This window comes from Patiria miniata, unplaced genomic scaffold (assembly GCF_015706575.1).
Source record: "Patiria miniata isolate m_02_andy unplaced genomic scaffold, ASM1570657v1 HiC_scaffold_29, whole genome shotgun sequence".
Lineage (NCBI taxonomy): Eukaryota > Metazoa > Echinodermata > Asteroidea > Valvatida > Asterinidae > Patiria > Patiria miniata.
In genome coordinates, this window is record NW_024037068.1 from 21,433,749 (window position 1) to 21,453,930 (window position 20,182).

A 20,182-nucleotide genomic window follows, 5' to 3' on the forward strand; every position below is an offset into this window, starting at 1 on the left:
GTCGACCATCTCCCACATTTCACTGGGAAAAATGAACTCTCCGTGGCAAACTCTTGGTGGCGCACTGTATTGTGAATCGCCCGAATTGAGTAGTGAGGTGGTTTGGGGTAGTACAGGGAGTGATGGACGTTTCTCAGGGTACGCCATGATAATCAAAGCAAGGCATATAACGCATACAAAAATGGCGGAGTAAACAGTGTGTGCAGTCATATAAATGGATCGATAGCTCAAATTCCCCACAAACATCAATCCGCATTCTAGGTAGTCGTGTCTCATTGCATTTTGAAGAAGGATCTTATAATGTAAAACCTGAAAGCAGTGGCCGAACTGAACTTTCCGTGTTAGTTTCAGCGTAGCACGGCCGTCGAACAAACGTCAAAACTTTGTATTTTCATTTTTCTTGCTGCGATTTTTCTGAGCTGAAATTGCACCTGTTTAATACTTCACGTAACCTAACACAGAATCTTCAGTTTGGACACTGATCTTGGGCTTTAAATTTATAAGATTCTTCTTCAAAATACAGTAAACTCCGGCTAAGACGGCACTCTCGGGTCCAGAGAATTTGTGACGGCTTACGCGAATGTCGGCTTCTGCTGCAAGTCGTCATTTTGCCGACTTACACAATACACAAATTGAATCACGGAGTGAAAAAAAAATTGTAGATTGAATTAATGGCCTATGCGCATCTGTATCTGGATCATGCAAACAACATTCATGGCTAAAATTCAAAGGCTTTGATTTACCCTGGTTTATTTCTACATCCATGGTTGATTCCAGCAAATATATCCTCAATGTTTATCATCACAAACAGGCTGTGGTATTGATCACAGAAAGTCATTCATGTACGTACGTACGTACGAAGCAAGGACAGCGCGGCCGGCAAGCACTCAACAGTGGTACGATATACAGATCGCTTGCATACTGTACGTCCATGTACATTGTACATGTAGTGTACATTGTGCACGTACGTATGTGTACAGTCACGAATTAAATGTGTGCATGGTACTGGTTCAATAAGGGGACCCCAAAAATGAACAGAGCGCATGCGTGCAGTCGAGAGGAGGTACTATTGATCTGCTATTGGGAAACCCGAACGATGGACACTTGTACAGACTGTGCATGAAACAGTGAACACGCGCGATTAGTGTACACATGCTGGCCGATGCATCAATCACGAGCCGTGCCATTGATAAACAGATGTCAGTTCGCAGTGTGTGGGACTTTTTTACTGACACTTCTTGCAAACCACAGAGCACGATGCCGAATGGCAGCTTACAAAGGCCGGCTTAGAAATGAAAATGTCAATGGAAATACATTAGAGACAATCGGGACTTCGTCAGACGGCCGATTTAAGCAATATGACGGTTTATACGATGTCGGTTTAGCCGGAGTTTACTGTACAATATGCCGTGACCTACCTTGAAATGTGGATTGATGTTTGTGGGGGATTGGAGCTATCCATCAATTTTTAAGATTGTCAAACTGCAGGAAATTGCAAGAGCCATTCGTTCATCGCACACACGCCGCCATGTTTGTTTGCATTAAATGCCTCGCTTTGGTCTATGGGATAACTTTCATTTGAAATCTCTTTTATTTTTCAAGTGTCCCGTTCATTTTATGCAATTTCTTTTATCAAGTTATGGGTGTTTTATTTTTTTCAGGTGAAGCTGAAAATCAGCAGCAACCCAACAAGCGCGAAACAATATGGCATACTGGACTGTTTCCGGACTCCCGTCATCAGATCCAGAATGATTATCATGATATTTACATGGTAAGAATTAATGCCCTTCTTGGATTTTCCGGGACCAGTCTAAAAACTTGTTTCGAATAAGATTGAGTCTGTCGATTGGTAAAGCTAGCGTCATCAAAGTGTGATGTTTGAATTCAGTGATTGGGGGATTTTGTAGGATTGATGCAGTGGTCATTCCTCCACTGAACAAAGTCAAGCAATAACGGATGATTTTGGAGGACTGAGGCTTAATCCAATTTTTACATGGTGGCAATTGGAGGATTTTGCAGGATTGAGGATGTTCCTAACCAAATGGGCCTAATTGGTTAGGGTTAACAAACATTTTGGAAGGAAAGATTTTAACTGAAAGCCCTCGAGAAAAATGAAGATGCGTTTTCACAGTTTCTCAAAAAATGTGATATCCACTAAGCAGAAATGTTGGCAGATTAGATTCCTTGCGTTGTTCCTTGAATCAGCAAGAATACATTTTTTTCTTGCGAATGGTGTCCACTACCTGAAAGTATATTTTATAGCAAATATTGTTACGCTGACCTGTTTGACGTTTTGGGTTTGTAGATGCTAGAAAAACCAAGAAAGACAATCATGTTCTTGTAGTCTGGTTTCCTAACCCCACTTAAGATGAAACAGAGTAATTTATAGATGTTGCAACATCTATAAATTACAAGCCAGCTAGACTGGTTCCCTGACCTTCCAATTCCCCAACATGTTGGGGAATTGGAAGGTCAGGGAACCAGTCTAGCTGGCTTGTACCCGATCACAGGTGTGTAATCGATTGCAAAGAAAATGCCGACTAACAAAATATGATAAAAAAGATAAATTGAGAGCTGTTTTTGAAAAAAACAGTTTTTCAAATGCAAATTGATACAAGAATACCACTTTTCTTGAAAATGTCAGCACACCAGGTGCCATGATTTTACAGGATGCTTTAGACTGTCATTCACTAACAGTCCAGTAAGATATTTCATAATAATTATTTTGGTAGTTTTTTTTTTTTATGTTTGCAAACGTTGCATATTCTCTTTAATCTCAAGAGGCACATTTCTGTCTGATTCACAGGTTTACATGTAGCATGGTGTATTATGGCCTCACCATGAATGCCAGCAACCAGGGGGGCAACATGTACACCAGTTTTGCCCTGTCGGGCGTGGCGGAATTACCGGCCTATGCCGTTTGCTTCCTTTTGTTGAACAAGTAAGTTGACGTTTTCTCCATCTTCTGCAAGGCAAATACAATAAGATTATAACCCGTTCTACCGAGAATTCATCAAAATCAACATCCAGGTTTTGCAAAATGTTAAAGGTTCAGGTCTGTACAGGCCAGGCAGTATAACTGTCCATGGCCTTGGCGGGGGGGGGGGGGGGGGGGGGGGGGGGGGGGGACTTGCCCCCCCTCCCTGGATGAGCCAAAAAAAAGGGGGGGGGGGAAAGAAAGAAAAAGAGGCGCAAAGCCATATTGCTGTTAATTGGTGGGTGGAGAGGGGGGGGGGGGGTAAATGTCCCTGCCCACCGTGGAAAAATGATAAATCGAAAACTCGCTGGAAAAATTCTGGGATTTGGGGGAAAACGTGCTTTGCGCCCCTCTAGAAAAAATCCTGCCGATGCCCATGTTACTGTCAACAGAATTTGACAATGTGAATTCTTGAAGTAAAATAAAAACAAACCAAATTTTTTCCTCCTTTGTATCAGATTTGGGAGACGAAAGCTGCTGCTCATGTCCACGTTCACAGCGGGTATCACGTGCCTTTCCCTTGTGACAGTGCCTGCACGTAAGTTTGGACTTCAGTGTAGGGGTGTGCTTTTACTGGTAGTACAGGAACCGGATACCAGATTGAAAAAAATAGAACATTGGTACCCGGGTACGCGTTAAAGGAACCCAACCCCAACATGTATATCTCGGAAGTTGCTGTTAACCCTTTCCTTACCATGGGCGACTTTTGTCGACAAGAACTACCCCCCTGCTGGTTCCCATGGGCGACTTTAGTCGACCAGGAAACCACACACAAAACACTCTCAACACAGACATATTCACTACTTTTCAGAAAAGCGGCATGTTGATATGTTTGGCCACCCATACATCAACTATATACCAGCTGAAAGAGTGTTTTCGGATCTTTCTTTTAGTGTGGTTTATTCATAGTGTTACCATTACAAAAACATTAGAAAAGTGCTTCAGAAGTATCCACGCACAATTTGAGGTATGGAGTGCCATTTGGTCATGTGGTGAAATGGCTTGCAGTTTGATAATTGGGACCAGATGAACAAAAAGGCAGAACTTTCTTATATTTGCACATATGGACTTCATTTTTACATCACATAAAAGATTAAGGTTCAAGGAACAAACTTTACACGCAACACCTACGATTTTAATCACTCCTTGGCAGTGAAAATCTGGGTTGAAAAAAATGAGTTTTTGACTCGTGCTCATTTTGTTCACGCTCTAGTGATTTCCGCATGACTGAGCAAACAATTTGGTCCTGGGGAGAGCCAAGTCAATAAACAATGTGGTAATGAAAGGGTCAAGATTGTTCATAAAGGTCCACACGATAATACTACCACATCGGTGAGTCAATACAGCAAGACACAAGTGTGTGTACAGTGAGCATAGCTTTACAGTGTAAACTGCAACGTTCGCGAGCATCACTAACGTGAAATATGTTTTGTTTTCCCATGTAGCCTGGTTGTTATTTTTGAAAAGTCCCCACAAATGACATTCAAAACCTTCATTGTCTTGAGAATGTTACTAAGTAATTTGTAAAGTTGGTTACGGGTACCCGATTGCATAATCTGGAACCGGTTCCTGACATCAGTGGTCGGGTTCTCGGGTACCCGGTTCCGATGTACAGCCCTACTTCTGTAAGGCCAGGAATCTCCATGTAATTAAAGGGAAAATACAACATTTGCAAACATCAAAAAATAAAACTACCAAATCATTTTGAAACACCTTGCTGGACTGTTAGTGAATGACAGTGTAAAGCATCCTGTAAAATCATGGCACCTGGTATACTGTCATTTTCAAGAAAAGTGGTATTTTTGTATCAATTTCCAACGCTGATCGGCCGACCAGCGTTGGAAAAAACTGGGTTTTTTTTCAAATACTGGCCCCAGTTGACCATCGCACTTGTTTGCAGTCGATTACACACCTATGAACGGGTACAAGCCAGCTAGACTGGTTCCCTGACCTTACAATTCCCCAATGTATGTAAACTGCTCTGTTTCTTCTTAAATGGAGTCAGGGAACCAGACTACAGGAAAATGATTGTTTTTCTTGTTTTTTTATAGCATTTTCGAACCCAAAACCTCAAAAAAGTCTGTGTAACTATATTTGCCATATATTTCCAACCCCCCAATTCCATCCATTTCTGAAAATTACAGCAAAAGCAAATGATGTATATTCCCTTTAAGTAAATGTTTAGCAAAACGTCCAGGCATAGTTTTAACATTTAGCCAACAAGTAAGACACAAAGGTTTGCATGGTGGAGAGTCAATAGATGTTAGGCTTACGATAGCACCCTGTAGTCAAATCTCTCTTTTACGATACGACTTTGTGTGGTTCTGTCACACATGCTGCGACCATACATATTTACACTACATACGTAGTGTGGACACTCTTTTGTTTTCGTGTAGTTAGGAAAAACCTGTGAAAAAATTCAGTTTACTCAGACTGCGAAAACTCTTTCAACGGAATTCAACCCAACTTTTTTTCATGCTTCACTTGAGTGTTTCTCTTCATTTTCCGACGGACAAACCTAACCCAAAAATGCCTCTTTACCTGTTTTCCAGAGAGGGGGAAACCTTGTGTGGACGTGGGCAAGTCCACACAACATATCTGAAAACTGGTTTATGTGGACATCTTCGTTCGGAAGTCCACACAGTGCATGTAATGCTTGTACATGAGTGTTACGATGCTCTACAAGAGAGTACCATGTAATGTGGCCAACCAAATTGAAATATTCATTTTTTGATTTGCTTCAAGATCCAGAAACGGAAAACCTACGCATCAGCCTGGCGTTTGTCGGCAAAATGGGGATAGCGGCTGCGTTCAACATTGTCTACATCTTTGCCTCAGAATTACTACCAACAGTAGTCAGGTATTTTCAAAGATAAATTCAAGAAATATTTAATCGCTTGTAATTTGATACCTGATGACGTCATGATGACGTAACAAAATTTATAACATCTTTGTAACATGGTACAAGTTCACACTAGGTTTTATGACCATCCTGTAAAATGTCCGGTAGAAATTCTGCTTTGCTTTGATTTCAGGTTAATATCTTCATTTTGAATTCATCTAACTTTTGACTTTCCGGTAGCCCCGGAAGTAAACGTCGAACGATTTTGACTTCAAAATCAAAAATGTTTATCAAGGTATGGTCCATCAGATCACAACGTATGAACGTGATCGTTTATTTGGTTCATGAGTTATACATTACAGAAATAATCGTATTTTGAGCAAAAATCGCTTGTAATGTGATACATGATGACGTCATCGTGATGTCAGAGTAGTATGCACCACTCGGGATAAGGGTCGATATATGTTGAAAGTTACAAGTTCATACCATAAACCGTTTAGGAGAAAACCCGCGGAGAATTATTGTCCGGAAAAAAAGAAAGAACCAAACAAAGAAGATTTATCAGAACAATTCTAGACAGTGGTCAGGTTGTGCCCGACCACTCAAAAAAGGCCATTTTCAAAGATTCGTCAAGTGACGCATTTCTGGAAAAGTCTGTTAGACGCTGGTTTGTAATTCGGCGAATCAGTTAATGGGTGCGTGCAATTGTTGACACCATGCACACACGCACGCGCTTGCTTTAATTCGTCAGTTCAGTGCGTGACGCTTCTAACTTCCAAAAAGGGTAAGAAAATCACATTTTCTCCCAAAGTACTGAACAAAGGTATGAAAACTTAGAGTTTAAACCAAATAAAAAAAAATTGCTTGAGGCTGCAAAAGTCATTTTAGAGTCGACAGTCATTTGCACAAGTCATTGTTGATCGAAACTTGTAGAGATAGAGTGTCCTAAACTATGCCTTGCCCCACACTTTTGACATTAAAAATCTGCCACACCCTACCCCTGATCCCTTTACAAAAGAAAGAAGTTTGTGCACCAATAAATTTTTTTTCTGTTTTTTTTTTTGCATGGCAGGAATAGCGGTATGGGTGTATGTTCTGTTGCAGCTCGATTCGGCGGTGTAGTTGCACCATCTGTCATCATGATGGTAAGCACAATTTAACCAGTTTGCGCCGGGATTATTTTGACAATGACCGGACCCAGGCACGGGATTGTTTTTCAGGAACCTCGATGCCAGACGGGTTCAGGCCGTCATCTGCGGGTAGCACACCCTGATATTTCTGGCCTCGCTCGCTGTGAGCGGGTCGCAGACAGATATTTTCCGGCCTTGCTTGTTGCGCGTTTATCCGTCATCCGTTCCAAATACTGCAAATTCGCAAAACCTTTGCCTGTATACACGTCATCCGAAGTGAACTGGATAAAAAAAAATTCGGTCGAACAAAAAACAAGGCCAGCGAGAATTATTTAGTTATTCAATCAATATCTGGGTTATTGGTTTATAAGATAATTGTTTTAGGATTGTAAAAGTGAAAAACTAGCAGCCACTGCTTTGTACATGGTAACAATATCTTGCTGCTAATCATCCTTTGTGAGGACATGTGAGTAAACTGTGAGGACTCTGTGATGGACCTTTTAGGACTTGTGAGGATTTGTGATAAACTCGACTACAACACTGCTTCGTTGAAAGCAAACCTGACTTTGTAATGTCACGGCAAAGTATTCACAATGCAAATCCACAAAAGCTGAACGCATTCCAACTCACGCAAATCCTATTGCGAACGCTTTGTGATTTCAAATTTGCATAAGCGTGTATGAAGAATGAACAATCCTTGACAGACGCTTAAACTATGCGAAAGCAAAGCAATGTTCGCCGACACAAAGCATTCACACTGAAAATTGCTGAGGTTGAAATGTACTCAATTTTTGCAAATTTGAGTATGTGTTCGCTTCCGCGCCGAGTATGAAACGGCATTTATTTTCCTACTCTAGGGTGATTTATTGGCGTTCTTGGTCTTTGGAGCTGCGGCTTTCATCAGCGGTGTTCTGGACCTATGGCTTCCCGAGACCCTGGACAAGGCACTGCCGGAGTCCATCCGCGACGTCGAAGACGGCGACGTCAGGTGGAGGGACGAGGACACGGTGGTCGTCAAGGACGCCAAGTCCATGGAGATGGTGGAGAAGATCGAGATGTTCAAGAAAGATGAGATGGTTTGAGGCATCAGGAGGGAAAAAACAGTCCTGGACCAAAATGCCAAATAAACATCTGCGACAAGCCAGCGCACTTGCTTATCGCAAGGAGCGAGTGTGACTTACTTTCAGTCACAAACTTCAAAAACTGAAACTATTGTTTATTTTCCAACGGCCAACATTCCATGGCTTATCAATAGAGTTTTTTTTAAATGTTTTTGTTCCCTTACAAGCCAGTTCGTACACTGTATTGCAAGGAGAGAGTGTTACTTACTCAAAGTCACAAGCTATAAAACTGAGACTGTTGTTTATTTTCCAACGGCCAAACTTTTCTCGGCTTATCGACGGTATTTTTCCAAAAAAAATTACTTTCCTCGGCTTATCGACAGTATTTTTCAAAAAAAATTTAAGTGAGGTATTGAAGTCAGTGGCAATTTATTCACTGGCAAGCCAGTTCATTCACGTATCGCAAAAAAAATCGAGCCTGAGTCCAGACTATTGTATAATTTCCTATGGCCAACATTTCTCGCGTTACGATCGACAAGGTTTTGTTCCCCAGTGTTTTGAAGTGAGAGTATTTGTCATGGGAGTGTATGGCGGTTCATTTACTGGTCTGCACCCTTATAATATTAGTACATCAGCAGGCGATTTCACAAAACAGTGTGTAACTAAGCAACAGATTTGTTGCGTAGCCGTGCAATAAACTTAGAACGATTTCACAAAACTTGGCGTAGCTTCGCAACGTTTTAAATAATCTAAACATTTTGGATGAGGATAATCACAGCATTTTGCGATGGCTGTTTGTGTATGACTTTGTTCGTTCACGAAACAGTCATCGATTCACCTCAGCACGCCATGTTGAAAAGCATTTTGTCCAACTACGGAATCGTGCGGCAACTCTAAAAAAAATTGTCACTAGTAAAATAATTATTTATAACACAAGCTGTGAGTGGCTGGTATCAACCTGATAAGTTGTGCAATGACAGGCTTCACAACGTTCACAAGTTGCTGGTGAAATAGGTCATTTTCAGTCGCTACGACACAACTTTTCACCACATAAAACTTTTTGCCACTTAAAATGATTGTGCAAGTTACGCCATAATTTATTGCACAAGTCGCTGACCTTGGGCAGTATTCCAGGGATCAGATCGTTGAATATGCATGGTGGAGTACTTAAAGTTGTTTTCATGAAACTTGGTGTGGCTTTAGAGCATGTAATATATTTTATTGTAAATACAGCTTATATGAGGGTGGCCACATATGCAGCAGCTGTTTGTGTATAGTTTCATATTTTTTTGGAGAGGGGGTAAAACCAGTCCTTTTGATTCGAAAATCACAGGCGTGTGGAAAAAGGCACACCTGGATTTTTCTAGGTGTGTGTTTTTTCTAGGTGTGTGGTTTTCTAGGTGTGTGATCTGTGGTCAAGGGAAATGCATGCGTGCAATTATTCACACTTCTCGGGAAGCTTTTAGGTGTGCGATGGTGTGGGGGTGTGATCCCACGCCTCAAATCAGGACTGTAAAACTGTATTTCATCACAATTGAAAGAGTTGTGAATTTCTTTTTTTCAAAGTTTTAACATTAAGTAGCATTTCAGTGCACCAGTTTAACCTATAGATGTACATTCCCCATACATTTGCTTTTGGCACAGAAAGGAACAAAGCAGTTTTTTATAATCATCCTTGTTTGGACATTTCTCGGTGAACAAAAAATCCCAAATATACTTTTTTGTCATGGAAACTTTCCAGTTCAATTTGATACCTCACATGGGAACACCGTGTAAGAAATAACGAGAGCACAAGCGCTGAAGCAGCTGAAACCCCAAAACTACAAGTTGCACTTAGCGAGATTTTTGATGGGCATTGCTACACACAATTAAATGCAATGATGCAGGCCCCGCATTCAGTTGTGTGTTGCAATGCCCGTTGAAAATCTCGCAAAATGCAGCTTCTATTTTGGGGGTTTCAGGGGCTTCAGCGCTTGCGCTCTCGTTATTTCTTACACAGTGTTCCCAAGTGAGGTGTCAAATTGAACCTGAAAGTGTCCGTGACAAAACATATATTTCTGATTGTTTGTTCTCCAAAAAAATGTCCAAACAAGGATGATTCTAAAAACTGCTTAGTTTCTTTTTTGTGCCAGGTGTGCTTGTAGCTAGGTGGATAGGGTAATAGATTTTCCAAATTTTGTTTTTCAGAAATTTGAACTGTTTTTTTTTAATTCTGATATGGGTTCTAAACCTTATCAACTTAATTTTACTGCCATGATCTAACAGGGAATGTAGAAAATAGGAAGCACCAAGATACTTTGTTTCTTGTCGACACATTATAATCATTTCAAGTAGGCCATCAGCCTGGGGGTTTGGTAGGTATCAAATGAGGGGAATAATGCTCATTGTGATTTTTGGCAAGGTATGCACCCCTGTAGTTGGAAAATATGTGAAAGCATTGCAGCGGTGGCAGCGTTTTGGGTGCTATCACTTTAAACAATAAAATGACAGCCAAAACATATGCTTCCACATATAATTAATCTATATTGGCGGCCATTTTGAAAAAAATATTGAAAGTGATAACACCCAAAAAACTGCCACCGATCACACATTTTTCAAACTCTAGAGTCTAGATGTGCATACCTTGCCAAAAATTGCTTTGAGCATTGCTCCTTTTGATCATTTGATACCGGTGGCCCAATTTTTGGACCAAACCCGATATCCTAAACTAAAGATTGATAACAGCAAGTACATTATTTATGTAACTGCTGAAATGCAGGCCCATGCAGGCTCTAACTGCCATTATTAATGTACATATTTTTTTTGTAAATACACTATTTAATACCAGGGAACAAAAACTTCCAAATGCAAAACAAAATTGCAGAAAAGATAAAATATATATATTTAATATCAAATTGTATGAATTGCTAAAAAATTATGAATGATTTTTATCAATTTATTTTAAAGGGGCTACGCAGTTTTGGTAATATGTCTAATTGTACCCTTTAAAATGAAATCATAAACAGAAATGTCAACGATGAACTGTACGTGTGTCACAATAATTGTAATTAAGTTGTTTGTTGAGTTATAAGGGTTATTGTTTTGTTGGTAATTATGGTAGTTTCATTGTTATTTGAAGAATTGACAATGCAAATACTTTTAACTCGCACAACCCATAGCTTTATTCAAGGGCGCTGGTGGCAGTGGTGTATCGGGGGGGGGGGGGGGGGGGTAACTTTACCCCAGCCCCCGGTGGCATTTTGATGGCGTCATAATTATTTTTTTAAACTCTAGTATTTTTTTTCGGACGATATGTTTAAACAGAACAGACTTAATTCCTCCCCCGGCCCTCCTGCATAAAAAGCTGGATATGCCGCTGATCATGGTGATAAGGTAACTCACAGCGAAATCTGCGTTCTCGACCGACAATTCTGTGAAAGGTAATGCATTAACAGTCACCAGAGCGCTTGTTGGATAGGGCGACGGGGACGGGCCCGGGCCCATGCAAGTATAACAAACTTTTGCCAACGAATCTTAAATATTCTGTTGACATCAACTTGTACATAAGTCCTAGAATTTAGAAACATTGACAAGGAACACATGGTTATGTTATCGATTCCATTGCTACTAAAGACGAACATAGTGCAACTCCATAATTTTTGAAATAAAACAGCCATAATTTTTTATTAAATTCCATGTTGACTGTAAATATTTTGTTTGGGGGATTTTTTTTCTGACAGGTATACAAATGTAGTTTGAAAATTGGACCCTGAAGTACACTCACCTGTTTGTGATGCGCATGCTTAAAGTGAAGGTAACAAGACAGTGACAGGTCATGTTTGAGGATGATAATCCAAAGAGACCAGATTTCATATAGGAGTCCAAATTTCATATGACATCGGCAGTTTTGTTGTTAAAAAAAATTACAATATAAATTCCCCCGGTCATTTAAATGTCTGATTGCACAAGAGTGCGTCCTTCCAATTTTTTTTTTCACGATGTCATATCTACAGCTGATGCCCCGATCTCGTGATTTCTCGTGCCATGTCCGCTGGGTCGCGGTAGTGCTCCTGGGCGCTGGACAGGAACTGGTGGGCGGCCGCGCCCCCTCCCGGGCCAAACACCACCGAGTTTTGCATGTGCAGCGTCTTGATGGAGGACAAGTCTCCCAGTCTCTCGCGGTATACCGCGCTGGAGGCGTTGCATCCGCGGTAATCTCGCCGGTTGGTGGTGGTGGCGACATGCGCGGTGGGGAACTGCTCTCGTGACAGGAGAATCTGATGAGAATTGCAATTTGGTGTCAAAAGTTATAAAATAATGTGTAGCAGCTTGAGATCAGTTAAACGCCGCAGCCTGGTCTCGGTAGACCCGCGCAGTTGCCATTTATATTCCTGGATCATGAAGGCAGGCAAAGTGTAGAAGTGTTAGAGAAAGAAAGCCGATTGTGGTTTACTTTTACCCCAATGGATAAAACCATTCGAGTCATAAACTATGGTTATAATAAATAAATCTGATTGGACGTCCGCGTTTCTCATATGAGAAACTGATGACTGTGGTCATATCTGATTTAAACATTGTTCTTGACCTCCTCATGAGGCCTGATTCAGAACAGTGATAAACACGCCGGCCCGAATTGAGGCAGATAAGCCACTTATACTAGAAAAACAAATGGGATCACGCACACAACATATTACTAGCTTTGAAGACCAGACAGATCAGCGGCTTCTCCATGATCCACCCTTTTTTGAGGGGAGGTGGGGGCACACGGGGGGGGGGGGGGGGGAAGTCTTGCCAGCCATCTGCTGCAAATTCGAAAAATGGGGGGGGGGGAGGGTAGAACTCATTGGACGCTACTGGGTGCTTATTTCACTTTCCTACCATTCTTTTTATTCATATTCTCACAAATCGTTAGGTGGAAGGGAATTCGTACCATTGACGTAATTAAAACTTTATTCATCAAAACTCTACTTCTAGTTTTATAGCGAAAGGACACCTTTTAGGGAAGGGGTGATATCGTGTTTTTTCTTGGGTGGTGGCGTGGGGGAGGGGGGGGGAGGCACCTGGTTGCCACGGTAAAGAGCTTGAAAATTAGGGGGGGGGGGGCACACGTACGTGCCTCCCCCGGCTCCGCCAGTGATGGAACAGAGCAATGAAATCAGATAAGAGGAGCTCGCGCTTAGTCGAGATAATTATAATTTTGGGATCGGATTTTTCTGATATATATAATGAGATCATTTAGACCCAACCATAACTAGCTAGTCATTCGTACCGTGGCACAAGGCGGTGGTTTGGCCAACTCCGGCTTCACATAGTCGTTCTTCCTTGAACCGTCTTGCATCCCTCTCGTGGTCTCGATGTAGTCCTTGTAGTACGAAGATGTCAGCGGGATATTGTCGTCTCCGAGGGTGAAATTTGTGCCGTTTTGCCGGCCTTGGTGCTTTGATTTTACGACCTCCATAATATGGGATTTGTCTTCGGTTTTCTTACATTTTCCACTTCAAAAAATCCACAAACAAAAGGTCGATACTGACTACTGTTATTCTGATGACGTGGAAATGCAAGTATAAACAGTAAAATGACGTCACTTTTCATAAAACAAGGAGAGGGCTCCTATTGGTTGAAAGTACAATGACGTCACAGTGACCCGTAAACGTCAAGTCCTACTATGCGCGCGCACTCAAGGAGCTAAGTCGAGGTTTTGATCTTCAAACAACAAAAGAGTCGCGTTTTGTTCAAACTGAAAACTTAATTATCTGTAGAGCACCCCGTGTAGCAATTTTGAGTATTTTACCAAGGTGAAATTTTGATGGTAGCGTTTTGAAGTTCAAAAACAAAACGCTGCATGGCTGTTTTTTTTTGGTCCTGGGCGTGGCTACATACAAACAGTGCGTGTGACGTACCGAAACAATTCTGTTTGCCCGCGGCGCGTGCCCGCGGCGCGTGCCGCGCTGCCGGCGGCGCGCGGTGCCGTTGGATATCCGGATGGCCATGGCGCTGCGCGCACGTACGTACGTGTGGTGATGCGTGCCGCGCCTGCCGCGTGCACGCAGTGAATGTGCATGTAACTTTCTTGGTACACGACTTGAGTATCCGTACACAGTTACGTACGTACGATACAAAATATAACACGCGGCAGCTAGCTCAGATCGCGTCGGCAGCTCGAAGATCATCAATATTACTCCCTGACATGCCTGATGACTGTCTGATCAAGACTGCCATCGTCGAGTAACTAGCAGTAGCAGCTGCTTGAGCAGATCAATTTATATTCGTTATAAACATCGAGCGGGATCGGGTGAGTTGAACTCATTCTGTAATCAAATGGAGGAATTAAGGAACACTTCCTCTATGATCAAATTCATGTCCAAGGTTAGCCCAGGTAGGTTGGACGACGTCTTCATTGCATTACGACTGACGTCCAGGGTAATAATTCTACAACCATAGCACACAAAAAAATTGTAAACCATTTTTTCATATTTTTACCTGATGGTGAAAGCTGAAATTTCGTTTACACATTCTTTGTGTCCAGAATGATGCATACGCTGGGTTTAGAAAAGGCAAATATGTCCGCGGGCGGCGTGTTTGAATAAAGTGCAATTCCACGCTTTCATTGAAAACATTTTCGGTACGAACTCCCCGTGTATTGTTGATGTACCCTAACGTGGCGCGGCCCCCAACGTGGCGCACTTTGATTTTTCGCCTGTAGCGCCTAGCTAGAGCAAAAGTTTTAACTGAAATTTCACAGAAAGTGACATTTCATCAAGTTCTAAACACTCCCGTTCATAAATCGTGATTTTATTCACCCGTTACAAAGTTAGAAGAAAAAAAAATATATTTTGGCGTATTTGGCGAAAAATATATTTTCCGATTTTATTTTCAAGTGCAAAGTGAACACTTTGAAAATGCCCCGAAAAATAAGAAAATAATTTTCTGACGAACATCTGGCTGGGTATGTAAGTTGAGATAATAATGATTTATCAGAATTTATCAAGTTAACAGAAATTCTTAAATGTTAATTTGGAATTTTCCGAGATTTATTTAAGTGCGCCACGTTAGGGAACACGACTATACTGTGAAGGCTAGGCGCGCGCGTGCCGTATGCGGCCGCTGCAGCGCTGGCCGCGTGCAGGGCAAATGCAGGCATAGATACATGTATATAGAACTTAAAATAACAAACATCTTCTCAAACATTTCTCAGAAAGATAGTAGATGCACCTTAAAAGTTAAAGAAGGCCACAGGTGGATTGGGGTGGGGGTGGGGGGGGGGGGGGGGGGGGGGGGTGGGGGGTGGAGGGGGGGGGGGGTGGAGGGGGGTTGAGAGGGCTGGCCTTGAATGGGGGGGGGGGGGCATCCCACCCTCAAAAAAAAAATTAAAAATGGTAGGCCTACTACTACTAGATCCGCCCTTGAGGAAGGTAGATTTTCATTTCAATATGTTGCTTTTATGTATTGTTTGGGGGGTTTCAACTTCATATTTCTCCGTTCAACTTAGTTAAAAGAGACCAACCTATCCATTGAGCACCATGTCGATGCGCTATGGCCCAGTGGAACTGAGCGTGCCTCCTGGATTCCAGAACATACTCCATCTCATCTCCCAGGAAGTTCTGCGGGAGAAGCCCGCAAACACACTGGAGTTCATCGCCAGATTTCTGGACGATCTACTGGCCATCAGAGAAGGTAGTATTATTATCACTTGTTTTAATAGATCAGTGCCCAACCGAAAGAGGGCGCTTTTTAAATTCATGTGGAACTCACTTGCCGTGGTAAGTGGGTTCGAACCCTGACGGGGAAACATGGTGCTTGTGTTCTTGGGTAAGACACCTTACTACAATTGCCTCTCTCCACCCAGAAGTATAAATGGGTACCTGTGAAGGTAGAGACCAGAATGCGCTGATCTTGAGCTGCTGCAGAAACTGGTCTCATGGCCTGATGAACAGGGGTAAGAAGGGTTAAGCGCTTTGAGACTTTTGGTATAAAGCGCTATATATTATAAGCACCACATTTCATTATTATTTATGAACAATTTCATTTTCAGTCAACAACAAAAAGTACACTTAAAAAAATTTCATTGGATCCGGTTAATCTTCGAAATTTTCTTACAATCTCAAAATGTTCTCCCTGAGCTAAAATTGTTCTGTCCTATTTGAAAACGTCCTGATGATCCCCCAAGGAATTAAACAAAGGCAGGCAATACAGAAAAATTGCTGCTGTGTTTCCATGGAGACGGTGTACAACAGAATACAATGCATTCACTCATCTGGAAAATTACACTGGATAAATTACAATGTATTTTGATGTTTTGCGGTGGCTTGTCATGAGGATCAAAAGAGTACATTCGCACATGCATAGATGCCAATGTAGTTTTACACTTGGGAAATGAATATGACTTATTTTAAATTATTTGCAGGAAACTCATATTCACCGCTTATTATATTCTTTCCCTGTTTTTTTTCAAATGTGAGGGAAAAACTTTAATCTCTATCTGTGTTATCTTATGGTCAGCCAATTAAGTTCAATTTTATGATTTATTTTCCCATTTTTTTCTTTAATTACTTTTTTGGGGGTGAAGGGGGATTTAGTTAATGATTGAAAACTGGGTGTAAACATTTGCCTTAATCCAGAAGCAGGGTGTTCAAGTTACTTCAGTTATGTGCGTTAAAATTGGGTATCCCAAACTGCAAACAGGGAGTATACAATGTAAAAGATGCCAATACACAAACTAAACAATAGTATGGGGGTTGGGTGGGGGGGGGGGGGTTGATGATGAAGGTTTAGCTTTTGTTGCATTGATGAGCAGTTTGAATTCTTTTGTCCCACAGCGTCTGGTTACGACCCAGTCACGCAGGGTGAGATGATCAACCGAGTACAGGAGCAATACTGGAAGATCGTGAAGATGAGGAAGAATAGCAAACTCATCAGTGAAAACGAAATGATGGAGAAAACTGTGGAAAGCACGCCGGAGGTTTGGGGTAAGGAAGTGGTGTAGTCATAGGAGAGGGTAGGGTGGGGGGGGGGGAGGGGCTATTCAGGGACTGCTTGTAGCCCCATCCCCAACCCAAAGCCCACACCCCACCCCCAATGTCAAAAAAGGAGGGAGAGTTAAGGAGGAAAAAAGCAGGAGTCATGCTTAAAAGTGTGAAGAGGCAAATTGAAAGAGATATATATATACTGATACTGCACTTCATTGTAACTTTCAGGATCTAGTATTTTTTTGTCTTATTAAGTGGTTGTTGCGAGTTGGTGGTGGTAAGAGACTATTACTTTATAAAACAAAACTTTACTAACTTCAGAGCGCAGATTCTATCGTGCTGTAGCCCCGTTTTATTCAAATTGCATGCATCCATGTGTGTGGTGCCTTTTGTTAAATTTTCCGTGATGGGGGGGGGGGGGGGGAGGCATCGGGAATGGAGGGTGGAGAAAGAAATTATTATCCAAGTCGGTATAATTACAAAATTTGGTTAAAATTAATGGGTATTTATAGAGTACTTTTAACACAGATCAAAGTGTTTTAATAACAATCCATGATTCCTGTGAAAAAACAACAAATCAAATTCTTTGCGTCATTTTAAAATATTACAGATTTTATTTCAAACTTATAACATTAATTTTTCTTTTTTAAAAATATCACTTTTTATGTCCGTTTTTTTTTGGTTCCTCTCTTTGACAGGTGGATCAGGCGACATAGCAGCACCAGCATCTGTTGAGGAGAACGCGGAAGTTTTGGTGACAATCGCAATGCACCAGGAAAACGGGGAAGGGACGGAGCAATATCAACCGACAGACGAAGGTTTACAAAACGCCGATGAAGGTTTGTGAATTACAGATCCTCACGCAATATAAACTGCAATTTATTATACTATAATATGAAGGCCGGTTCGTACTCGGTGCGAAAGCGAATGTAAATTTGTGATGTCACCGCACGTTTTCGTGCTGCGAACTTTCAAAAGCTGCGGCAAATTTTGCAGCGAATGTTTTTCATGTTTCCTCCCTCCGACCATGTTGTATTTGCATACAACAGTCCTACTCAAAGTAATGCCCTTGACATGCAACACTGATAAATTTTTCAGAAATGGTGGATGAGCCGCATCTGGTTACCGAGCAACCAGAAGCTGTCGCCGAGCAACCAGAAGCAGCACCTGATGATGAGCAAGCGGTGGGGAGTGCGGAAGATACCACTCAAAAAGAGGAGGGTGAAAATCTGGAGGGACAAGATGAAGGTAGAAATGGAAGATCATCCGGGGGTTTTTTTTTGGGGGGGAGGAGGAAATGAACATGTAGCCAGAAAGAAAGGACTTTGCTTCAAAACATATTAAATTATTCTCATTTTGTTACCAAAGAATTTCCTTTTTCTTCTTTCAAATCTCACTTTTTTTTCCTTCTTTTGGGACTTGTGACAGACTTGTGACGGACTTGTGATGGACTTGTGACGGACTTGTGACGGACTTGTGACGGACTTGTGACGGACTTGTGACGGACTTGTGACGGACTTGTGATGGACTTGTGATGGACTTGTGATGGACTTGTGATGGACTTGTGATGGACTTGTGATAGACTTGTGATGGACTTGTGATGGACTTGTGATGGACTTGTGATGGACTTGTGACTGACTTGTGATGGACTTGTGATGGACTTGTGATGGACTTGTGATTAACTTGTGATGGATTTGTGATTAACTTGTGACTGACTTGTGATGGACTTGTGATGGACTTGTGATGGACTTGTGATGGACTTGTGATGGACTTGTGATGTCTTGTAAGGACTTGTGATAGACCCGACCGCAAAGCTGCCATGCCGGGTTTGTGAAAAAATTCTCTATATCTTGCAGGTATAGAAGACACCACTGATCAAGTGGCCATGGCAACAGAGGAGGAAGTGGAAACTCCTGCAGAGACAGGGGAAGTTGACGAAAAGAATGAGGATGAATAATGTAGTGACCAGGTGAAAAACCCACACATTAATGTTGAAAAATTCACGTTCACTTATGTCGTGTCATCAGAAACGGGTCTTTTTTCCACAGTAAGTGAGGGTTGACTGACAGTGCATTCATAAGCGTGCAATCAATGTGTATGACATGTAAATTCTTGCAAAATCTTGCCATCTTGTTTTTAACCGACTTCTTTCTTTTCTTCACAACAATCTTTAGATCCAACATTCACAACTAGCTTGAAAAAATGTTTACGGTCAAATCTGGCAAAGTAGAATCCATTTCTGAGGTGGAACCAGGTTCGCGCTCAAGTAGTACATGTACGTACGCACTCCAATTCGGGCGATTCACAATGCAGTGCGCCACCAAGAGTTTGCCATGGAGAGTCCATTTTTCAAGTTTACGGTCGACAAAACATGGCCCATTTGAATGAGTGTCAGTAGACAACTTGATCTAATATGTTATGAATTGGAGCATAGCGTTCTGCCGCCTTACAAAAAACACCATATTAATAATAAGAAAAGAAAAGGGCAAACAGATCCTCGAATCATACGCTTACGAAACTACTGACCGGAAAAATTAACAATTTCAAATGTCCCGCGCTGCGAATTTGCCGACCATCTCCCACAATGCACTGGGAAAAATGAACTCTCTGTGGCAAACTCTTGGTGGGGCACTGCATTGTGAATCGCCCGAATTGACCAATAGGGGTAAAAAATGCGCGCGCATCTTGTCTTTAAGAACGTGTCCGGAATGACATCCGTGTGCACGCGGATGTCATTCCGGCGCCTCAAAAATGGCCTCTAATTTTATTCCCAGGTTTACTCTATATAGAAATAGTGAATGTGTTGTTTTTTAAAATGTAACTGTTGAAGAGTTTTAACATATTAAGTTAAAGTTATATTGTTCCAAAATATTTGGAATTTAAATTAAATTGATTTGAGAATTCCTGTTTCAATTTTATTTATTTTTGTCGAAAAATGTTCGCAACTGCAACAGATTGGGCAAGCCTACCAAAGCTCCCACGACTAATTCTATTCAATGGGTACACGATGGACCATACATGAGTTAGCACATTCATTGGTGTTATGGGGTAATCCTATATGATAGCACTGCCCGGTTCACAAGTGACGGGGAGTGAGCCTGTCAGTCAGTCAGTCAGCTACATAGAGGACACGTGGCTTGCCGTCTATAGGGTGGTACTTAATAATTTTACACTTTTTCAGATGCAGATTTCTCAAAATTGGGGAACAAAATTGAAATTGCTTTAAG

At 41.6% G+C, this 20,182-nt stretch overlaps 3 protein-coding genes across 4 annotated transcripts in view; 2 read left to right on the top strand and 1 right to left on the bottom strand.

Moving 5' to 3' along the window:
* The window catches only part of LOC119735796 (solute carrier family 22 member 15-like), a 37,945-nt gene extending 26,914 nt beyond the window's left edge, over positions 1–11,031 (top strand). For both annotated transcript variants that reach the window (XM_038209731.1, XM_038209732.1), the window contains exons 7-12: positions 1,662–1,771; positions 2,807–2,941; positions 3,436–3,515; positions 5,723–5,837; positions 6,892–6,964; positions 7,807–11,031. In XM_038209731.1, the coding sequence (XP_038065659.1) occupies positions 1,662–1,771; positions 2,807–2,941; positions 3,436–3,515; positions 5,723–5,837; positions 6,892–6,964; positions 7,807–8,031 (738 nt within the window). In that variant the 3' untranslated portion in view covers positions 8,032–11,031. The remainder of the gene's footprint in view (positions 1–1,661; positions 1,772–2,806; positions 2,942–3,435; positions 3,516–5,722; positions 5,838–6,891; positions 6,965–7,806) is intronic.
* Positions 11,032–11,955: 924 nt separating this feature from the next.
* LOC119735797 lies at positions 11,956–13,560 on the bottom strand. The gene is made up of 2 exons (XM_038209734.1): positions 13,259–13,560; positions 11,956–12,266 (listed from the first exon to the last, which is right to left on the bottom strand). Exons 1-2 carry the CDS (start codon positions 13,445–13,447, stop codon positions 11,997–11,999), a joined length of 459 nt encoding a protein of 152 aa, XP_038065662.1. The 5' UTR covers positions 13,448–13,560; the 3' UTR covers positions 11,956–11,996.
* Positions 13,561–14,098: 538 nt separating this feature from the next.
* On the top strand, positions 14,099–19,795 carry LOC119735418 (sperm surface protein Sp17-like). The gene is made up of 6 exons (XM_038209118.1): positions 14,099–14,281; positions 15,486–15,663; positions 16,806–16,955; positions 17,654–17,773; positions 18,054–18,203; positions 18,812–19,795. Exons 2-6 carry the CDS (start codon positions 15,510–15,512, stop codon positions 18,910–18,912), a joined length of 675 nt encoding a protein of 224 aa, XP_038065046.1. The 5' UTR covers positions 14,099–14,281; positions 15,486–15,509; the 3' UTR covers positions 18,913–19,795.
* The last annotated feature ends 387 nt before the right edge of the window (positions 19,796–20,182 follow it).